Source organism: Scomber scombrus, chromosome 18, assembly GCF_963691925.1.
Source record: "Scomber scombrus chromosome 18, fScoSco1.1, whole genome shotgun sequence".
Lineage (NCBI taxonomy): Eukaryota > Metazoa > Chordata > Actinopteri > Scombriformes > Scombridae > Scomber > Scomber scombrus.
In genome coordinates this window covers 25,028,162-25,051,262 of record NC_084987.1, presented here as the reverse complement: position 1 = coordinate 25,051,262, position 23,101 = coordinate 25,028,162, and the positions used below count along the sequence as shown (strand labels likewise).

The 23,101-nt window shown below is 37.1% G+C and overlaps 2 protein-coding genes across 2 annotated transcripts; one reads left to right on the top strand and one right to left on the bottom strand.

Moving 5' to 3' along the window:
* Window positions 1-1,558: 1,558 nt before the first annotated feature.
* Window positions 1,559-4,774, bottom strand: LOC133999793 (tryptase-2-like). The gene is made up of 5 exons (XM_062439108.1): window positions 4,720-4,774; window positions 3,500-3,674; window positions 2,617-2,894; window positions 2,004-2,140; window positions 1,559-1,911 (listed from the first exon to the last, which is right to left on the bottom strand). The coding sequence occupies exons 1-5, from the start codon at window positions 4,769-4,771 to the stop codon at window positions 1,723-1,725; spliced, it is 831 nt and encodes a 276-aa protein (XP_062295092.1). The 5' UTR covers window positions 4,772-4,774; the 3' UTR covers window positions 1,559-1,722.
* A 1,247-nt stretch (window positions 4,775-6,021) lies between these two features.
* On the top strand, window positions 6,022-22,166 carry cln3 (CLN3 lysosomal/endosomal transmembrane protein, battenin). Its single transcript, XM_062439102.1, has 15 exons — window positions 6,022-6,270; window positions 6,350-6,377; window positions 9,013-9,109; window positions 9,224-9,310; window positions 11,244-11,323; window positions 12,041-12,126; window positions 13,899-13,971; window positions 14,851-14,994; window positions 15,618-15,757; window positions 17,863-17,915; window positions 18,007-18,075; window positions 18,205-18,260; window positions 18,361-18,454; window positions 19,791-19,931; window positions 20,087-22,166. Exons 1-15 carry the CDS (start codon window positions 6,216-6,218, stop codon window positions 20,201-20,203), a joined length of 1,320 nt encoding a protein of 439 aa, XP_062295086.1. The 5' UTR covers window positions 6,022-6,215; the 3' UTR covers window positions 20,204-22,166.
* The last annotated feature ends 935 nt before the right edge of the window (window positions 22,167-23,101 follow it).

The window sequence follows — 23,101 nt, the reverse complement described above, 5'->3', positions numbered from 1 at the left end:
GTTTTTTTAGCTAGCTCTTTTCTGTAGTAGCCTTTTGTTAAGTTAGCATGAAGATTCTAGCATCTCACTAAAAGCCCCTGAAAACGTTCAAGTAAGTAAGCGACTCTCACAGGTAAAAGTTCGTAAAAAGTCGTCTTTATGTATTATTCATGACAAATGTAGCACTGTGTCACAACAACAAACAGCAGTTTAATTAAGAAGTTGCTAAATTCTAATTGGCATGCTTACATCAAACCAGTCCAAAGAGCTCAGACACTGAAACTAGTTTTAACTTTAACTTTCATAATAATAAAAAAGAACATTTATTGTGTCTGTTAAACCAGAAAACTGTTGATTCACAACATTTTGAAGGAGAGTTATTTTGTTTCCTAACATTCAAGTTCCTGTTTCTTATGATGTTTGCTTTGAATAAATAATTGCAGCATTTATGAACTAGGTAAATACAAAACAGTTTCATCAGCATATTAAAGGACCCTGAAGGAAGGACTGTCCTTACAATCTGTTTAAGCATCAGCAGCATGCGAAGCATCAGGCAGTGCCTTCTAAAATTATTCTTTGCTTCCTCTGAATGTGGAGATGTGAGTTGACTGTTGTTTTGCTGTTTTGGTTGCAGTGTTGCTCCTGCAGTGAACGTTTTTGTGACACATTGCTCAAAACTTGAAGTCAAGTGAATGTCATCAGCATAGTGTCAGTATAGAAACCCCCTGCTTCCTCACGCTCTGTGTAAGTCCAACTTGCTTTAGGCACAAAGCCGATCTACAGAACACATGGCTGCTTCAATATATTTTGGCCCAAGACAGAAACCAACTGGTCTCATTGTGGAAGACTATCCTGCTATAGTTCTTTTTTTGGTCATTTTATTAAAATATTTTGACACAGTATCATGATTAGGTAAAAGATACATACCCATATATACAGTCTATGGGTAAAAGTAAATAACTTACCTTAAACCTGCAGTAACAGATCGTTGGCCACTTGGAGGCAGTGTAAACTAGTTTTGAACACAATGACATATCACCTTTCAAGTTGATATGGGCAACTTGTTAGCATATTTACAAATCTGGCAGTTACAGAGAAACATTATCATTCATTTGAGGTCGTGTTTTGTCCACCTGGTGAATATAAGTCCAATATTCACTATTTTTTAACCCTATATCTGTCTCTTAAGGTACTGAATGCTAACTGTGTCTGTTTGCCATTAGGTGCTGAGCAGGTAGTGTGAAAATGACACAGTTTTTGAAGTGCAGTAATTTCAGGGAAATGGCAATCCAACTATTCTGGACAAATCTGGAAATGTAGCACCTCGAAAACAGTTGAGGTGAATACATGTTAAGTGAAGGGGGGAAAAAAAGGAAGGGTTAGTGTGTCAGTTGGGAGTTCAGTAGTGGAGGGGGTGTATATTGTGTTTAGATGAAAATGTCTGTTTTTGTGAATATACCCAAAATAAGTGGGGACTGCATTTATTGCTAGAATGCAATACAATGTGCCATGTGACTGCTGAATCCTCTCCACATGGGATTGAACAGAAATTCTCCAAATCACACAGAGACACCGAAAGTGATGCTTAAAAGCTTTAATGCAAAGAATTTAGTTGAGGAAACCAGAGAACATGTCACCCAGTGTAAAGGACTACATGGACTGATAGAACAATACAAGAAGAATTAGAAAGAGTAAGGCGGGCTGTCTGGTGAGCATACTGGACAGCTTTAAAATCTGGGAAACTTAGACCTCGGCTGAAGCGTCCTCGCCACGGTGGATGTAACCGTTGATGAAGGTCAGAAACTTGGACACTCTGGTGTAGACGCTAGGGTGGTTAGGGCGACCACAGCCTTCAGCATTACCATAACTCACGATGCCCGCCTGCACGAGGCCTCTGCGAGTCTTACACACCAGTGGGCCACCCTCATCCCCCTGAAGAGCACAAAAAGAAACCCAACCTTCACTGTGTAAGTCTAAATCTAAGATTGATTTTTATATCCACAGACTTAAATAGTAAAGCTCACCTTGCAGGCATCCTTGTTGCCTGACATGTCCCCTGCACAAAGCACATCAGAAGTCAGCCAATAATACTCTGCCTTGCAAACATCAGTGGGGACGATGGGAACCTTCACCTCCTGAAGGGTTCTTGGATACGGCAGTTCTATATGGACACACACAGAATAAGTTATATTTGTGCCGTAGTTTAGTTACCAAAGCTCAGGCCTATGTTTGTGGCTACATTTTTTTCAGTGGCTTTCTGTCGTAGATGGTAGGGTCCATGGCTGCTACATTGCAATTAACAAGCCCATGTCCATATAAACAAGCCATTTTGCCAACTTATTTTATTCACACTAGCTGCTCAGGGTTTGCATGGGTATAATGAGTGCTGTACTAGGATTTAAGTGACATAAAACTCGACTTGACTTAAAACTCAATATACCAAATCTTTGCTTCCAAAGAAGTATATAAACAATAAAGATAATTAAGTTCTGTCTGTACACACTCACAGTCCTATCAATCAGAGTCCTAAATAAAATATAGTTATTTGAGAAGAATAAACTAACACATTAGAACTTTTTTGTTTAATCTCTACCAAAAAATAATTTTTTTGCCACCTACTTTCTGTGCAGAACTTACCACTTGTCCCAACTTTCCCCCAGCCAGTGACCCAACACTCAGATGATTCATCAAAGTCTTCATTGTCGTAGGGCAGAGTCACTTGTTCAGTTTTGGATTTGAGTATCAGCTTTTTCTTCAGCTTGATAAGGGCGATGTTGTTCACAGAGCCACCCTTAAAGGATCTGTACTGCGGGTGTTTGATGACATGTTGTACACCCATGTAACGTTTAGCCCCATCATCCAGGCTGTGTACGCCGACCAAAACCATTGCTCGAGCCAAGTTAACCTTAAGTTCACTTGCAACACAAAGACACATATACTTAATTAGTTTTTCTGTACTCTTTGATGACCCCTTGTATCATGACAGTAGTTTGATTTCAGTATAATTGATTAAATGTTTCCAAAGAACACCACTGTAGTTTTGAATCAATTCAGTAACTTTTAACTTTTAAACAATAATCAGTTTGCCAGTATTTTTTTCTACCATATGACCTGTGGGCATGGCCAGATAGACCACACTGGCAAGTGGCTTGGCCAGAAAGGGGTTAGGGTAATAGGGGGAAAAAAGTGTGCTCTTTTTTTTCTTCTTTTTTCTTGGGATCCACAGAGGCTTAACCCATTCTTTTGATGTTGATAATTATGGCCACGGTTGGAAACCTAGTATGTCCAAAACCATGGAGTTACAAGGTTTCCACCTGACAGCAGCATTATCCAATTGGAATGAAATAGAAGTTGTCTGGGGGTCATGACCTTCAGTACCCAGTGGCACCTGGGGGTACTAATGTAGCCTTGCCCGTGGGTAGGCTCCATAAAAGCCAGTGCAATGGTCGTACAGTGGCAATCAGTGGTGCATATGCAATTGATCAGAGTCATGTGAAAAAAAAGGCTGTTACACACTTACTCATCCCAGCATGATGCAGCAGTCAGCACCCACCAATCGTTGAGAACGGTGCCGCCACAGCCCCACATAATGGTGCCATCACTTGTGATGTTTAGTTGCACCATCCACTCCCATTTGCCATTTGCAGCATCATTTCCCCCAATGATGGAGCTCTTCACCTCAGCCCCAAGCAAACCTATAGAGAGATGCAATATATCCAGGTATGTTGTTTTGTCAAAGAAAACTCGTAAATTACAACAATAAATATTAATACATAGTAGAGTGGTCTACTATAATGTATAATAATAATAATGGGTCAGAATAAACAATCACAGATTTCCACAGAGAGGACCCTGAGATAGTTAATGAACCCTGAGGGAAACACAATATTAATGACAGAACTATCCAAATTACATTAAACCTGTTAAAATAAAACAATTTGAACCTGTAGTATAAGTGTTTGTCCCATCTCTAACAGACAGGCTCGCAAAATAATAAAAAAAAAAATACAATGATAATTTATTAATTTTTAGGGGTGCTGAGATCAAATTAAAAAAGGGTCTAAAATCGCCCCTGGTTTGGTCATTTGTCCACTGAAATAAATAGTTAAGACTGCATCTAAAATTACTGGTCCCTTATTGGACATTAAGGTGCATTCTTATTTTTAGCTCAATTTTCAGGATTCAATGGTATTTTTGGTATTTTAATAGGTTTTCAAATGGTTTAGTGAGCTCTATGAGCTTACCAAGGCAAGCTGTTTTTCATTATGGCAATAAATTAAATTAAACCCACAACTGAACTCAACTTAACTACCAATTTATGACATGTAAAAAGGGTTTTTTGTTTATTCAGGTAGCAAGTGACGTTTTATGAATAAATGACTCCTCAACCCTTCTTATGATATAAGAATCATGTTCTTAAGACAGCAAGGAAAATGTTCAACGACTCAACTTTAAAAAACTCACGTTTTCTTATTAAATCAACACAGTTCAATTTCAATTTATAACTGAAACATTGTGATGTGTCGTGACTGAGAACAATTTCACATAATGATAAATAATATGGTTATGATAAAACCCTTCTCACATTGGGGAGTATGTCAACAATCATTATAACTTAATAACTAATTATATGACAGTAATGAAACTGTGGAAAGCATAATAACATTATTAAAAAAAAAAAAAAAGTTTCATTGAATCCAAATAACACTGGTCAAAATGTACATTGAATGTCTTTCTCACCTTCAAAGTTGTGGACCAGCACAAGCACAGCGAGCAGTTTGCAGGAAGCCATGGTTGTGACAGAGTTAAAGCAGTGGTCCTAAGCTTTATATACATAGCTAGAGAGATGAAATCAGATTCTTATCAGCACTAACTGCCCTCCCTTTCCTCTCAAGCCACAGGTTAAAAAGTACATTTACTCAATTACTATCAAGTACTCATCTCAAATACGTATTTTCATTATATTTTTGCAGCACAACATTTCAGGGAGAAATATTCAGCTTTTAATATATTTTATATTCATCTCACAGTTGTAGCACTTTATTAACAAGGTTGTAAATTCAGAACTTCAACTTTTTAAACATGATGCACAGTCAATGTTTAAACTAGAGTTTTTTTTGTCCAAAGTAACAACTGAATTCTATATTTCACTCATTTCAAAGCCGATTGTTTTGTTTTAATTTGTAGTATATTGGTTTTATGAAGGAAATAATTGGGCCAACTGGTCAAACTGGGTGTTGATATTAGTTTAGAAAGTATTTGTATGTAAAGTTCCCATATAACCTCTTAGAGCATAGCCAGACTCAGTATAATAATACAAGACATTAAAATATTCTTACTATCATAGTTTTGCTGTTGCTGATGCTCAGACTGTTTTGAAGCCTACTGTTTATCGTTGCAGAATCTTTTATTTCAACCTCCCCTATGGGAGAATAATGATTAATATATAAACACTCAATAAATGGTTTCTAATACACTAGTAGTTGTAAGTATCTAAGTATCTATCTTAAGTATCTTTTACTGGTGTATAAACCGTGAAAGCTTGATAAGAGTATGTGGTTTTACACACATAAGCAATTAGTTTAAAGCATTCATTCACCTTAAATGTAAATACATGATCGTTCACAGTTTAAAATGGGTTTATAAACCTGTTCAAAACTCATGAATACCAGTTATCACGCATTTATTAAAAGCTTAAATACAACGCAGCCACGTTTTTATATTAATGGTGTGTTATTATTATTCTGTTAAAAGAATTATTAGGTGTTTATATCCTGCTAATAAATGACAAATAAAGGGTTAATATAACCGCAAAAAGCACGTGTTGCTAAAAGTAGGAACAGTGAGTGACTTCGGCTATAAGCCAGTAATCACAAAGCCACAGATCATTTAAAGAAAGGTCTTTAACATCACAGCACTGCACTTTCCCTATAAATGACATTTTTTAGCTACTATCCTGAAAACGGTACGGGAACCGACCGGGTTTTGGTTTTGTTTCTACTGGGATTTATTTATGTGAAACACTTGCGTTTCATGTGACGTCGTTGAAGTTTACAGAAATTAGCTGCAGTCAGAAGAAATATAACGTAGCTTGTTTACGTTAGATGCTGTGAATTTTCCCGGATACGTCTGCGTAAACATAAAGTCTACGATGTCTCCTCAGTGTTTCAGTAGTTTTAAACGGTAACCTGTAGTTCTTTTATTTAGCCTGCTAACTGTTAGTTGGGTCTGTAAACATGGAGCGGACAGCCAGCGTCAACGCGGATCCTCCTCAGCCCTCTGACAGCCATGGTGAGTCTGTCATTAATAATAACATACAGTTCTACACTTTTAGTAGAGTCGCTAATGCTCTCGTTTATGTTATTCACAGGTCGTTGGCGCAACTGGATTGGTTTTTGGTAAGTTGAAAGTTTTATATTTTCTAAAACAACCGACTATACATATGTTTTGTTTAGCTTCATTAAAGATAAAATATCACATCTCACAATCAGAATCAACTTTATTGTCATTATGCAGTAAAACAGCACAACGAGATTTGCTAGTTCAGCCTCTAAAAAAAACAATGCCCACACATACACACACACACACACACACACACACACACACACACACACACACACACACACACACACACACACACACACACACACATAATTAAGTGCATCAGAAACACATGATTAGAGCAACAGTAACAGCAATGGAATATTGCACAACCCTTATTGCCCTGCCTAATCCTGCTACACCATTTATTGCACTGTCTCAAATGTATAGATTTGTTTTATATATTGCACAGTCCATATTGCACAGCCCAGTATTAGACATGAAGTGAGAGAAGTGTTGAAAGAAGTGAAACGACAGTTCATACTAATGGAGCTCACTGCTTCCTCATAGTGTTTCCTTATTGTTGCAGTACAGCATGTCGCTGCATTTATATGAAATGAAAGTTTATTTGTTACCCCTGACAACCAACTTCAGCAAAGAAGTAAATAAAATAATTGGGTTTTTTCACCTTAATCCTTAAACAGGCAACGTGCACCAGGAGATAGACTCTTTAACACCCTGTTAGGGGCATGATTAGTTAAGGTGGTTGTTTAATTGTACGTGCCTTGAATTGGTAGAATTGAAGCTTGTGGTAGGTTTATACTTTGATAGAAATTATACAATCAGTTTAGAAACTAGTATGTGTGATACTAATGGCAAGGGAAAGCAATAATGTATCACTTCTCTTTATTAAATAAAACATTTAATTGTATTTACCAGTATGGCCATTGTTATACCTTAATAGGGAGATACAACTCAAAAAAATCCAAAATAAATTAAAAATATTTGTGGAAATGTTTTACTTTAGGTTCAAATGAGATAACTAGTAACATCAAATTATGTTTTTTAAATCTCATTTTCCACTCCTGCCTGTTTAAGGGTTAGCGTGAGCCTTTGTAACTTTTTCCTTAACAGAGACAACTGTGGCCAGAAGTAACAACTACAGGATCATTTGAAATGCTATATGGTAGCATAATAATAGCACAAGTGTTTACATTAGACTGGCTCAGTAATTTCAGTGACACAGTAATTAATCTATCTAAAGTTAGCTAATGTTAGCCAGCCACCATTAGCCAGTGGTCATACTGGCCAAGTGAGGCTGTAGCAGCAAAGTGAATTTTGTTGGTGGTGAATTCAGCTTTATAAATATATATATATATATATATATATATATATATATATATATATATATATATATATATATATATATATATATATATATATATATATATATATGTACAGTGGCGGCGGGCTGTGCTTTATGAACTTTATGCACAGCTCCACTACTTCCTGAACTCAATATAGCTCATTTATTTCCTGTTTTACATTATTGGACAAACTGATTAATCCAGGTGTGTCTGACCTCACTAGTGACAACAACAACAGTCAGACACACCTGGATTAATCAGTCTGTCCAATAATGTAAGATAGGAAAATAAAGGAGCTGTATTGAGTTCAGGAAGTAGTGGAGCTGTGCATATAGCCTATTAACTCAGTTTCAATAACCATCCCAAAACAATTGAACATAAATGGCTGGATACCAGTGCTCTGTGAAATAGTAATTATTTAATGCCAATATTAATAACTTGAGGCATTCTTATACAAAACATAAACAGAATATTGCACAAACACAAGTTTAGAACCAATTGGAAACACATTTTTACACACAAAGCTGTTGACTGTTACAGCAGTGCCCCTTTGTGGCAGAGACATCACATCACAGCAGCAATGTCACCAGAAATCCCACTCTCTCACCGCAAACTTGCCTTGGGGCGATATCTTTATCGACCTTAAAGCGATGGTTCGGCGTAATTTCGACCTAGCGTCATATGCACCATGACGTCTATCTAAACACCCGCTTCGCTTTTTTTCCCATTTTGTCGCAACTTGTGGAGTTAAAGCCATCAGCCGAATGGCTTAGTACAGGCGCTAACGGACCCACCAGAGTATCTCGTAAATTACCCCACTAATAATGCCTGGATTGTTATCAAACTTCTACAGTAGTACAAATAGGGTCTTTACTCATAAATCGATGCATTGGAAAGTTTGTAAGCCGCTCAGCAGGGAGCTTTTTTCTCTGAAAATTATTATTTATATTTTATATATGATATGTTGTTGCGAATTTAAACACATAATTTACTTAAAATAAGTGATTATTGTTCATTTTCATTTTTTCATTTTTAAAATAAAAATCAAAAAAACTTGGAAGGACGGCGCCCTATCGCCCTCTATTGGCCAGCCGCCACTGTATATATATATATATATATGGGAAAGTCCCAAAAATTACATTGACTAACTTTAAATGTTGTAATAATATTAAAGAAATATATAGGGACATAAGGAGAGAAAATGCAAGTAGCCACAAAAAGTTAGCTGCGCTACGTGTTTTCTTTCAGTAAAACCTCTCATTCTTGTGGCTTAGATTCCTGCTATTGATATCTCTGATTCTGCTCACCCAGTATTAACTGTCCCTCCCTCTGATTATCTCCTCAGGTTCCTCGGATTGTGCAACAACTTTGCTTATGTGGTAATGCTGAGCGCCGCTCATGACATCCTTAAAAAACAACAGTCAGAAAACGCCACAGAACCTGTAAGAAAGCACATTGTATTCTTATGTTTAACAATAAAGAATTTGAAAACTATGAAACTATATTGATACAAAGCAAATGATTAATTTTTACCTATTACTTGTTTAAAATTCTAGACTTCAACAATCGCATTTGGTGTGGACTTTCAAGGTGGGAAAAGCAGCAACAGTAGCCGCTATGACTGCAACCCTGTATCTACTGCGGTAAATGGAGATTCATTACACATTGGGGTCTACAGTTTGGACACACTATTTCATTCAAATGAATGGGACGGTGTGTCCAAACTTTTAACTCGTAGTGTATATACTGTACATATATATAGCAAAGTGAGTTTTAGAGAGAAACTCATCCAGTCCACAAAAATAAGGGGTTAAAACAGACATTCAGATTAATGTTAATATGACAGCACAACATACAAACAATACAGCCGCTCACTCATCCAAACCCCCATATACACATCACATGAGCTCAAGTACCCCTTCATTGAGCCCACTGCTCATATTCCAACTTTTTTATTTCAATTGATCTTAAAATGGATGTTAAGTCATAGTAATTATATATGTTTTGCAAATTCAATATTTAGGTCGATTTTGTTAAATTTGCATTTGAAGCTGAAATTTTAAACCATTTGTTTATTTCTTAACAAGCTATCTCAACTTTTCACTGACCATTACTTTTAGCTAACCAGTTCCACTGTTTGTCCGTTACTATTAGCCAACCAGTTCCACTGTATGTCCGTTGCTATTAGACAACCAGTTCCACTGTATGTCCGTTGCTATTAGCCAACCAGTTCCACTGTATGTCCGTTACTATTAGCCAACCAGTTCCACTGTATGTCCGTTACTATTTGCCAACCAGTTCCAATGTTTGTCCGTTACTATTTGCCAACCAGTTCCACTGTATGTCCGTTACTATTAGCCAACCAGTTCCACTGTATGTCCGTTACTATTAACCAACCAGTTCCACTGTATGTCCGTTACTATTAGCCAACCAATTGGACTTTATGTCCATTACTATTAGCCAACCAGTTCCAATGTTTGCCCGTTACTATTAGCCAACAAGTTCAACTGTATGTCCGTTACTATTAGCCAACCAGTTCCACTGTATGTCCGTTGCTATTAGCCAACCAGTTCCACTGTATGTCCGTTACTATTAGCCAACCAGTTCCACTGTATGTCCGTTGCTATTAGCCAACCAGTTCCACTGTATGTCCGTTACTATTAGCCAACCAGTTCCAATGTTTGTCCGTTACTATTTGCCAACCAGTTCCACTGTATGTCCGTTACTATTAGCCAACCAGTTCCACTGTATGTCCGTTACTATTAGCCAACCAGTTCCACTGTATGTCCGTTACTATTAGCCAACCAATTGGACTTTATGTCCATTACTATTAGCCAACCAGTTCCAATGTTTGCCCGTTACTATTAGCCAACAAGTTCAACTGTATGTCCGTTACTATTAGCCAACCAGTTCCACTGTATGTCCATTACTATTAGCCAACCAGTTCCACTGTATGTCCGTTACTATTAGCCAACCAGTTCCACTGTATGTCCGTTACTATTAGCCAACCAGTTCCAATGTTTGTCCGTTACTATTACTTTGGCTCACATTGTTTTTTCACATTACTTGTATCCTTTTGTCTAACAATTTATACTATATATCCAGTGCTTTTACCAATACATTCATTTTATCTATGGTTTTCAAGGTGGCAGGTAGGTATATACCGCAGTCTGCTAACTTGTAGCTCATTAGTTGTTGGGTGACAATAAATGTACTAAAGCTCAGCATCACAACAATTTGTAATTCTCATGTTTGTTTTTCTCATTACCAAATATGTGGATATATCTTTTTTAACAAATCATATTTTCATTTGTGTCTTAATAAGTTACGCTACTTGCATAACATTTCCCTGTAACCGCTGGCAACTACAGAAGCATTCCCTTACCCCTGAGAGGATAAAAGTATATTGCCTGAGGCTATATTTATGTTGTGTTATGTTTTGGTTGCTGTTGTTTTAATGGGCAGAAGAAAGTAAGTAAGTTAGGATCCAGCAGAGACTGAACATACCACTTGAGGCAACACTACTGATTTAAAGACAACATCAACTTTCTCTGATTCTGATGGTTTTCTCCTCAGGCTGTGCTGTTAGCCGACATCCTCCCAACACTCCTCATCAAGCTGTGTGCTCCCTTTGTAATCCACAAAATGCCTTATGGGTAAGACAATGACCATCACCTCTCATTCTATTTATAAAAATATTCATTGTGGACCTTGATTCCTCTGGCTTTGACCACCGCTCACCAACATTTGCTTTAAGGGCCAGTGGTGAAATAGAAAAATGTATTCTCAGGTCATTTTCATTTTCATTTTCAGTGAAACTCAACACTGGTATTTCCCTGTCACAGTATCAATAATATCTTTGTTTTCTTGTGTTTTGCTTTACTGTGAACAAAGTGTTGAGTTTCACTGACAGTATCTTACTGACATATTTGCCATTACAGCACAGGTAATGTTACCCTCTCTAAATACTTTTTAACCAGCATTTATTTGTTCATGATCAAATAATCCTCAGCCATCATTTGAAATCATTTGAGGATTTACAGCAGTTCCCTTTATCTAAGACCAATTTCTCCTGTGAGGAAGTGTGTACTAAGTGTTCAAAATCAGGTTACTTATAGGGACTGTAACCATTTACATGACCTTCTACTTTTAGTTGAGAGACAACTGTTTGAGGTTTTCAAACCAGAAACAGCAGCAAACACTTAGTGAGCAATACAACATCATTATGGTGATTGGCTGCATTATGATCAGGTGTCTGACAATGGCTGACTCATGAAAAGAGGAAAAGGAATATTGTGCATATAAAAACTTGATTGAACGTGATTATTGCACCCAAAGAAATTGTCCTGCATTATTCTTACTTTTCACTCTAGTGTCCGAGTGTTGTTCTGCGTCGCCATGGCAGCAACAAGTTTCCTCCTCGTGTCTTTCTCCTCAGCTGTGTGGATGAGCATTTTGGGTAATGATTTTTTAATTTTTTTTGCTAATATCGATTTTCTCTCTAGATTTAATCACGATCGGTGGTGGAAAATTGTGAAGCAGGGGTTTAGATACGGTATCAAATTGCCTCGGTTTCACTTCCTGTCTTCTTATCTCATTGTGTGCAGCTGCAGTCATTTCAAAGAAATGTGGCTTAGTAATAGAAATAGAGATATTTATCACCATGCTAAGACTAATCGATGACCTTAAGATTAAGTTCAAGCTCATGTTTTAACGCAAGTCTTTTTTAACCCCATAACCCGCTATGTAACTCCAGGGCAAAAATGAGCTATAGCTGCCCATTTACAACCCTATGGCTCCCACTCTGTGTAATGTATGTGTTATAATTTCATTTGGGGTAACATGATGGTGTCACCTTAAAGGATACATTCTCATTTAATTCTAGTCTGTCTTAAAACAATATGACATGCCCATTGAACACATTTCAATCCATTGAAACGGATTTTTACTCAAAAATAGAATTGTGACTTTGACACATGGGCATGTGAGTATTGTTTTAACCCTTACATACTTTTCATATTCTGACTCATAATTAGTCTCTGCACCAGTCTACATTCAAACATTCACCATCAGTCATTAATACATGTTGGTTTAATCCTTTTGTTTGATTGAAAAAAGACATTCACAATCACTACTTTATGGTCCAGGAGAATATTTGATAGAATACGTTTGTATGTTAATTTTTTTTAATCATAAACACAGGCCAAATTTGTACATTTGCAGAACTAAAAAAGTGTAACAGCTACTCAAAAATTTAAAAAATGATGCTATTTATTTTCATTTTTGGTATACTGTGGGTCACATTATGAAAAGTCCAGTTGAAAGAAATGTGTAAAGGGTGTTTTTACAGCTCTCAAATGTAAAAATGGGTCAAATTTGACTCTTAACAGTATGTAAATGTTAAGATACACATGAAAAAATGTGAACTTATCCTTTAAGGCCCAGTTTATATTTTGCTTCAGTGGTGCACACAGCACTAACAAAAACATTTTCAGTTAATCAAATTACCACAGACCGATTGCGACATAGTGAACCTTTAAGTTAAATCTACCTTTTTTTTTTAACCATTTAGCTAAATCTGACACATTATTATCAGAATGATGTTAATTAATAAGAGTTTTATCTGATAAATAAATGAATAGAATAAAGTAAGTCTATCCCTGATGGGTTTATGGTCCTGGTGCAGTTAAGCTGCTAATCCAGCCTTGAGGTCGGGTCACACCAGACAAACTAGTCTCAAGTGAGCAGACAGACTAATGACTGCACAAAATGCCCTTTGTTGTTTTTAAAATGATGATGTGACACTGGAGTCCATTCACAGAGCAAAGCAGATCACCAGGTCACTTCTATGGCTCTGCTAGATACAGACTGAAAATGCTTAGTTAAAAGCAAACAGTAGAGGGTGGATGATGTGCTGATGCGACTTCATGTTTTTCGAATACATACACAGTCAGACTAAATGTGCTATTAATGATGAGAAAGGCTTATTCAATTGTATTGTTGACATTTGTATTAAAATCACCAATAAGTAAATGGTTATCTTTGTGAATGATATAAATGATATGCCCTGCTAAGTGATACTGAGGTCTTATTCACACAGTGTGTTTCTTGTTCCTTGTCAAACAAAATGATCAGCGTGTGTCATCCTGTGATTAGTTCTTCTCTGTACAGCATTAACATTTTAAAGGCACTTCTTTCACTCAGATTATCTCTCTACCACTGTGTTTGTAGGAGTGATCTTTGCCAGTATCGGTTCTGGGCTGGGAGAATTGTCCTTCCTGTCACTCACTGTCTACTTCAGCAGGTAAACACTTAAGTTTCTCAATTACATTTTTTTGCAGTCACTCTTTAATTCACATGAGATCAGCTGACAAGATCCAAGTTGAATTTCTGTACCTACAGTAAAGTGTAAGGTAGTCTGTGTGTAGAAAAGGGCTCCAGCAGTAGAGAAGAATACCATACTTTATATAATATATAATAAGTCATTTCAAAACGTATAAAACTTACATATTATAGTCTGTTAATTACACATTGCAAACACTCTGCATTACATTTGACAATTAACACGTTCTTCTTCTAGGCTTTTTTTGTTGTTTAGTGATGCAGTGTATGGAAGTTCATTTCTGCCTGACAAGGAAAAAATAGATCTAATTTAAAATACTCGTTTTTCATTTCAAATATTTTAAGATATTAAGTCAAAACTTTTCACTTGTTTCATAGTCTTGACGTTATATCTCACAATAATTACATATTATTTTAAAAATTACGATTTAGCCAACCACCGACAAAGAGTGTTTTTATTTTTATTATTCTTAACTTTTTAATCTGGTGTGTAGATTTCTATTCTGTGGTGATGAGCAGTGGTTTTTGTCACTTGAATATGAAATCTTTAATGTTAGAGCTTCATTAAACACACCACAAAACAATCCCTCCATTCAACCACAGTGCCATGTGACGATAACATGACCACAAATTCAATCTGTCTTAAGCAAGATTCAATTTCATTTTTAATGCCAGCCTTCCAACTGAAGTCAGGTGTAAGGCCGTATTAGACACATATAATGTAAATGTGTATCTGTCTCTCAGGTTCTGATGTTTTTGTAATGTATGGGTCATTACATACACTATGAAATATCTTATAAAGATATGAATATTGATAACATTTGTTCTCCATCTGCCTCAGGGATGTACTGGCGGGCTGGGGCTCAGGTACTGGTGGCGCCGGTGTTGCAGGAGCCCTCCTATACTCAAGCCTCACCCAAGCTGGCCTGTCACCCCAAATTACACTCCTCATCATGCTGGTGGTCCCGTGTCTTATGTTAATTAGGTAAGTGAAGAAGAGCAAAGATAAGAAAATGCTGTAGGCAGCAAAGAAACATAAGAACTTGAAAAGGGTATATAGTCCTTTGTTGCTATTTCTAAACGGGTTATATCTTCCATACACTTCTTTCTATTTTGATGTTAATCAACTCAAATTCAAGCTGAGACTTGGCACTTTAATATAGTGAGCTGTGAGTATTTTTAAAGTAGGTTGTCATGGATCCAAATGAAAAAGCATTTACTGAAAGCTGTCTAATGATAAGTCTTTGGCTGCAGTGATATTTGCATAGGTTCTAAAGCAGACAGTGATTTAACATTATAACTTATCATTTTTCACATTGTAACATTTGCATAAATTCAAAAAGTGTCCAACACATTCTCAGCAAGAGAAGTTACCACATCATCTACTCTTTATAGGCTTTGTAATTGTATAATAACTAATGAAACCTAATTGTGTGTGATACTGATAGTCTGTACGTAGCTTTTAGTTCTTACACCTTCCCCTCACTCGTCTTTTTTTCTTTGCTCATTCATTCTTTACTGTACATGAATATAATATCAGTGAAAATGTTTTTACTCTCTCTTATTCCTTTGCTTATACCAATACGTCTTCTTACCATCCTCCACCAGCTATTTTGTCCTGCTGGATCCTCCGCCTTCATTACCTCAGTGGAAAAACAGCGAGACAGAACATGCAGCTGTGGACTCAGAGGACAGACAGCAGCTGATGGATGGATCGGATGAAGATGAGCAGGACAAATCAACCCGAGGTACAAACTCAGTGGAACGTACGTTGATGTTAAAAAATAGAATAATCAGTAAAAGCTCAGTAAAAGCTGACCATACTGTTTTGTAGCTCGGTGAGTCGGCTAATCTAACAGCAGAGTTTTATTAGAAGAGCAGTTGTGCAATACATTCATTTGGAAGGCGTCAAAGCACATCTGTTATCTGATCAAATGCTAATTAAAAGCATGTTTTACTTGTTCCATTGAAATAGGAGAGAGAAAAGGTTTTAATTGTAACTTTTCAGTTTTTCAGGTGATTCTTCTTCTATATATTCAATTCGAAATTTAACTAAAAAGTCAATACATTAGACCTCAATCTTAACAGTTTGTGTAAATACGGTAAAAGGAGAGGTCACATAAAGTCAGTGGCCTGAATAGTTTTATCTCTTGTTTGTGGACAGTGCGTGTCATTCAGATATTAAATGTCTGTCTTGGTATCGATAAAGGAATCTGTATGTGGGAGGATTTTTATGGGGAAATAGATATCATTAGTTGGATGTTAAGCAGTTAAACTGATACCCAGCTTTGGTATCTGCACCTGATAAGTTATCAAAAACAAAACATGCTAGTCTCGCATGCAGCCCTTGTTAATGTCCAAATTTCTTTTGAATACTATATGATATTAATGCCAGGAATGTGACAAAGTGTCAAATTTTATACATACATACTGTATGTATATATACACAAATACATGCACATAAATACATCAAGATGCTCGTGCGCACTGCATATACAGTAACTGTGTATACATACAACTAAAGAGTGGGCAGAGGCAGAAAATGAATAATATGAACATTCATTCTGAGCTGGGAACAACAGTTAAAAGGAGTTAGAGACAACATACAAAACCCAACCGTTTTAAATGACTTTTCCAACCAACAGTCCACCTGAACACAGACAACCTTGTACAAATACAGTTTGGAGTTTTTCAAAAAGGAGAATTTTTGCCTGTTTTAAGTCTTGTACTAAGTTAGTTAATATTCATATAAGTCAGCTTAGGAGTTTCCATATTTAGGAGAAAATATGGAAGATACATGCATTTGCCTTATATAGGAGCGAGATGAGAATGTTGATAGTTTTCATGTCTTGTTAAGTATGGAGCTAGACTTAGGACCTGGTTAGCCTAGCTTTGCACAAAGACTGGACGCAGGGCAGAAACAGCTAGCACGGCTCTGCTTAAAGTAGCAGTCGTACTAATTTGTTTATTGGAAACATTCACAGTGTTAAAAATAAATGTTACCATTTGATGTACTGTGCTAGAGTTAGCTTAGAGCTAATTTTATAGCTAGTTTTCATCTGCAGTCCCTTCAGTAGGTTAATATTAAAACATAACAGCACAATAACAAGCAGTATAAAGCACAAAACACAAAGGACACAGAAAATACAAAGCTACACACAATAGCACATCACATATAATGTAGAGTCAGTGCTTACAGAGCTGAGAAGCTTTTAGCAGACTTTTAATTTATAGATGGTCTGATAGAACTGCAACTCATCATGTCATTGTAGGATCATGGCACTGAGTTGTGGCTTTCACAGAGATTGCTGACTGCTCAAATGTAGACCCATGAAATGGTATGGTACAATCTCTTATAGAAGATATTGAAGTGAGGGAGTGTAAAAACGACACCCACCAACACCTCTAACGTTGCTTAATCTGTACATAAGTGTAACAATTGTGGTTTTAGGATGTGATATGTGCTTGAATTATTGCAGCTTCCAGTAGTCTCTTGTTAGTAAAGTTAGCAGGTCTGTGCCTGTAGAGAGACGAAAACCTGTGTTCACTGACTGTGCCTGGCAATGTGTGATATAGCTGGAGATGCTGCCCAAAGACTCTTGGCTGAACTGTTGTCCATCAATAAATAGATCCATCACATAACTGTACAACTTTTGTCCTCCTGGGTCAAAAATTGACGCAGTTTTTTAAATGCTTAACAGATGCGATTCAGGCTGATGAGTTAAGTGTATTTATTCATAACAAGACAAAAAGTGTAAATTTAGTGTCCATTTGTCACTTCCTTGTCGACTGTGCCACACTGTTTCTGTGAATGAAGGGTCATTTTCTCTCTACCCCCTCATCAATCTAACAGCAGCCCACAGTACTGGACCTCTCACCTTCACAGAGAAACTGCATGTCATCAAAGTGAGTGTACTCTTCACTGAACTTCATACTTGAGTATTTTTATTGCTGTGTGTAAAGTTACACTGTTCTTCCTCTTGCTTCCTGTGAGCAGGGCTTGCTGAAGTTTGTGGGTCCTCTGGGACTGGTCTATTTTGCTGAGTACTTCATCAACCAGGGCTTGGTAAGTTCTCTAGTGCCCTCTAGCATCACATTCACCTTACTGCACCGTTTATACTCTTTACAAGTGATTCAATCAGGGATTTGTGATATAAGTTGAGCCCAGAATAACACAGACGTTTCCTTTTTCCAGATGGAACTCCTGTATTTCCCAACGTTTTTCCTGTCCCACGCAGCGCAGTATCGCTGGTCAGTTATCCTCACTGGAATGTTATTCTGAAGGTATTCACTTGATTTAGAGTTTGAGGACGTTGACTTCAGTCTGGTTATTATCTGTACATGTGCTCAGGTATCAGACGCTGTATCAAGTGGGTGTGCTGGTGTCTCGGTCCTCGCTGTGCTGTGTGAAGATCAGGAGAGTGTGGGTACTGTCTCTGCTACAGGTGAGAAATAGATTACTTATTTTTAAGTACTTTTTGAAAAATGGTCACAGCCAACATTTTTAGTTGGATACTCCTTTAGTTCCTGCATGTGGTGACTGAGTTAAGGTGTAGATCATGCAACAAAAATGTCTTCTTCTGTAAGGTTGTACAAGCACCCTGATCAAGTTTACATTATTGACATCACACCACCTATTGGCTGGCTAATTGATTACCTGTCAAGCGACCTTGGGTATCTTGAAAGGCGCTATATAAATCGAAGTTATTATTATTATTATTATTATTATTATCCCCCCCCCCCCCCTTTATTTGTTTACATGTTTGCAGATTGACATAATTAAAATGACAATGAATTAGCATTTAGCAGTTCCTGTACATCTATGTACATTGACAGTTACCATTGGATCACTTTAATGTGGAAGAAAAACTTTAAAACATGAAGGCAAGTCCTGGAAGTATATGTCTTTTTCTGTGATTTCTAATCAGATTTATGGACATTATTTCATGATGCACATCAGAAATGATTTAGTACCTTGTTCATGCGCATTGGTACCTCATTTTATTAATAACTTTGTTTGTATTGTGCAGTTATACTACAGCTCACTGTTTTAGTGTCACGGACTGTATGCTGCATCATTGACACTAAGCTGCCATAAACAGTTAAACCCACCAGGTGTCACTATTTATACCTTAATGTAAATTCAACCTGCTTTAACAGTATTGGTGGTTAGTGGTTTGTATTTAAATTTGTATTGAAGCAGTTTTATGTAGCTGTTTTCAGGTTTGGTGTAAATTAATTTGAATATTTATTTGATTGATATGTATTGATTCTACAGTGGTTATATTGCTGTTGAATGTAGGTTATTTGTGTATGTTACAAGTTTCTTTTCAGTTAGTAGGCTGATTTCCATATTGTATTACTTCATTCTGTTTCTATAGAGCTGCACACACAGCTTCATCACCAACTGTACAATCCAAGCTGTTAATAAAGAAACCATTAACAGTTATCAAAGTGTCCATTGTCAAATATCCAGTTCTGCCTTACAGAACTTTGATTCAAAAATAGTAATAGGCTCAATGAAAACCAGCAAAGAGCAGGAAAAAATACACTTGAAATAACCAGGTCAGTATTGCAAACGTTGCCACAAAGCTTGGTTATGTCAGGTGACTTATCAGCGAGTCAGCAGCTTTGTCAGCTCGCCACATTTCTGTTGTTTGGGTTCAACTTGTGACTGTTGCATCATCTGTTTCCCACTGCAGTTAGCTTGTGTCTTACAAAAACTTTGACCTAAAAAAGATTCTCTGATTTTCCCATCTTCCTCTCCTCTCCTCTCAACAGGTGGTGAATGCAGTGCTGCTTCTGTTCGCAGTGGGTTACCTGTTCCTGCCCAGCGCCTGGCTGGTGTTTGCCATAATCCTATATGAGGGTCTGCTGGGTGGAGCTGCGTATGTCAACACCTTCTACTTCATCAGCAAGGAGGTCAGGAGAACTGTCTCACATTCAAATAGATATCTATTAACAAAATGATTGGGATACATTTCTTTACCCCACACAGCCCCACTGTATGTTGTTTCTCAGTCCACAATAAAGTGTCCAGTGTGTGTTGATGCTAACGGCTCTGTTTCCTCCCACAGACTGAAGACAGACAGAGGGAGTTTGCCATGGCTGCTGCAAGTGTAGGAGACAGTCTGGGTATAGCACTGGCTGGACTGGCTGCTTTCCCCATCCACAGACACTTCTGCTCTCTATGACCCAGCCCACACACTGACCACTGACCCCTCACTACTGACGATGAATAAGCAAGACGTGGGTGTGTTCCATGCGAGGAATATTATTATTTTATTTGTGAAATGAGTTTGAGATTATCTGACTAAAGCAGACTTTACTTGTACATACAGATGCCGTATTAAAAGGCACACTACGCAGATTCCTGATCACACTGAGTGAGCCACACAGAGCGAGAATCATTTACCAATGGATAAACCTTTTCACCCATTCCTGGTGATCCACGATCCACATCCACATGTCAGGTCATGCTGTGAGCAACCATGATCCTACGACATAAGTGGTTTTCCATACAACTGGAAGGCATAGTAAAACCTTTAATATTGTGTTTGAAGTTTGCTAGTTTGCACAAATTGCACTAAAAGAGAAACTGATGATGCTGTCATATAATGCAGTGAATGCTCATAGCTTGTTTTATAGGCCTACATTAGTTGTGCACTTACCTCACTAACAAACTGCGTTTCCTGTGGCTGTTTCACAAGAAAATCCTTAATGATGCTCACACATAAAAACATTTAAATTTGAAGTAGCTCCAGCAGGGCCGCAAATGTTCAGTTTGCATTCATTTAACACAGTACATGTAATACAGCTGCAGGAGAGGAGGCAAAATGAAGAAATGCATCATCAGATTTTTTTAACAGTTAAGTCTAATAATGTGACATGTTCCTGATAAGACAGGAACAGAGTAACGCATCCCATCTTCAAAAATAGCACCTACTGTATCTTTGCTTTGTCATGTACTTTAAAGAGCTTACTGTTAACAGAAAGTAACAACTGACCAAACAGCAGACTACAGGAGTTCAAGATAAAAGCTGTTATTTTCTTGACCCTTTCTTACTGACTGACCTCTTTTAGAGTAATCTAGTCTTCACATTTTAAAAGTGTTAACCTCTGCCTGCCATTCAGTGCTGGCAACCTATATTACAAGGGACCTAGTGCAACTTTAAAACCAGAGATGGGTCAATAGAATGATTGGTAGTTCAGGACTTGGCTGACATAACACATAACAAGCTTTAAGTGATAATTACACATTTTTAAATGTTTAGTTTTATTTGCTGCTGATGGTTTTAGATATTTTTTATTATTATACTATATATTATACTGTCATTGTTACATGTTGTGTCCTCAATCATGGGCACAACCAAAGGAACCATTGCATACTGACGGTTTCAACATCATTTTAACTAACATATAAGTAACTCTGCATCACTAGAATAATCCCATTTAGTAGTGAGGAGCTCTCAAGCCTATGACAGCATTTTAAGGTGCCTTCTGCTTTCTTAAAATCAGGTTGAATCAGGTTATTATTTAACTAATGACTCTGGCATACAGAATGTTGATGCTTTTGTTTTGAAACTGAAAACTGATCATGATTGAAAAAAAAAGGCTTTTAAGGGGCGGGGTCTGTTTATGTGGATTTTTAAATGAAATCAGTGAAAAGGTGTCATGACAAAATATGTAAAATAATAGGAACATATTTTTGGATGTGCCTGTTGACATTGTGCTATTTTTTGCTCATTTGCTGCACAAAAAACTCCTTGTCCTGGTTTCATATGTTCATTTACAAACTCTGATTATTAATAACAAAATAATGATGAACTTTTTTTTTGGGTACTTGTGTTCACATCATGTGTTCTCTTATACGGACTTAAACTTGTTTCAATCACACACCAGTGTGCACATTCCCACTGCAATTTTAACTACCATTGTTTTACATTATGCTGCTACTGTGAAATTGTCGTCACCTTGATACAACTCAATGATATTGTTTTCATGCCAGTGCTTTTTTTTCTCTCATATTTTTACATTATTAATATATTTGGAGGTACTGTTGACTTAACTGCGTAAGATTTAATTATTGCATATTTGATTTCATCAATCCAGGTTTTAAGTGTTGAATAAATGCCTATAGATGGTAAATGTAAATCAGTTTTTGAGTCTTTTACAAATGTGTCTTTTACTTTATTACAAAGTTATCCAGTTGGATACTGTGATTATTGCTTCTGATCATTGGAAATTACGTAGCATGGTGATTTTCATGTTTCATTCCAAATCAATTTGATCTCAAATTAACATGATCGTTGTTACCGTTAAGTAATGGGTAACAATTATTGTCATTATTGATTAGTAGGTCAGTTATTTACTTGATTAGTTTTCTGAACTTTTGGTCCAGAAAATGTCAGAAAATGGTGACAGGTGCCCTTCACTGTCTTCAAAGTGGCTGATTTGTTCCATTACAGGCCCAAACCCTGTTTACTACTACTCACTACTCACTTTACTATCACATAAGACAGAAAAACAACACATACATTGTCAGGCTTGCTGATGACAGTAGTCATAGGTTGGATAGCCAACAGTGATGAGCAGACAGTATGGTGCAAAGCCAACTTCTTACTGAATGCAGGGCCAGCACCTGCCATAAACTACATAGACGGTCCCCTAGGGCACCAAATGAGTAATGTGGGTTTTGTTTTGTTTTTTCTTCTAGCCAATAGGTGTGATGGTATACAGCTTATGGAAATACACACTTGTTCGCCTTCTTAACACTTTCCTTTTTCTATTTGGGCTTACATAGGTTTTCATCTGGCTTTATTTTTTAAAGCCTTGCTGCTCAGTCAGCTTTTGTCTAGCAGCAACCAAACTACATTTACCATGGCACTAAACACTCACTGAATGTACCTTGACCCCCACTTATCTATTTTTTCTGAAGGACTGTCTGACCTGAAGGAAGGGGGAATGAGTGTAAAGTGGGACACTGCCAAATGTGGGACACCTGAGCTCAAATGCATTTATTTCTCTTTCAACCATATGCTAATGATTAGGGACTGCTGTCAAATTAATTCAGGGCTAAACTGAAATAAAAC

Excerpts from the sequence above, each read along its gene's own strand:
- cln3 (XM_062439102.1), top strand. The coding sequence starts at position 6,216 with ATGGAGCGGACAGCCAGCGTCAACGCGGATCCTCCTCAGCCCTCTGAC. Across the intron at positions 9,110-9,223 it reads CAGAAAACGCCACAGAACCT|ACTTCAACAATCGCATTTGG; the intron begins GTAAGAAAGCAC and ends TTAAAATTCTAG. Across the intron at positions 19,932-20,086 it reads TCTACTTCATCAGCAAGGAG|ACTGAAGACAGACAGAGGGA; the intron begins GTCAGGAGAACT and ends TTCCTCCCACAG.
- LOC133999793 (XM_062439108.1), bottom strand. The coding sequence starts at position 4,771 with ATGGCTTCCTGCAAACTGCTCGCTGTGCTTGTGCTGGTCCACAACTTT. Across the intron at positions 3,675-4,719 it reads GCTGGTCCACAACTTTGAAG|GTTTGCTTGGGGCTGAGGTG; the intron begins GTGAGAAAGACA and ends ATCTCTCTATAG. Across the intron at positions 2,895-3,499 it reads GCTGCATCATGCTGGGATGA|TGAACTTAAGGTTAACTTGG; the intron begins GTAAGTGTGTAA and ends TTGTGTTGCAAG.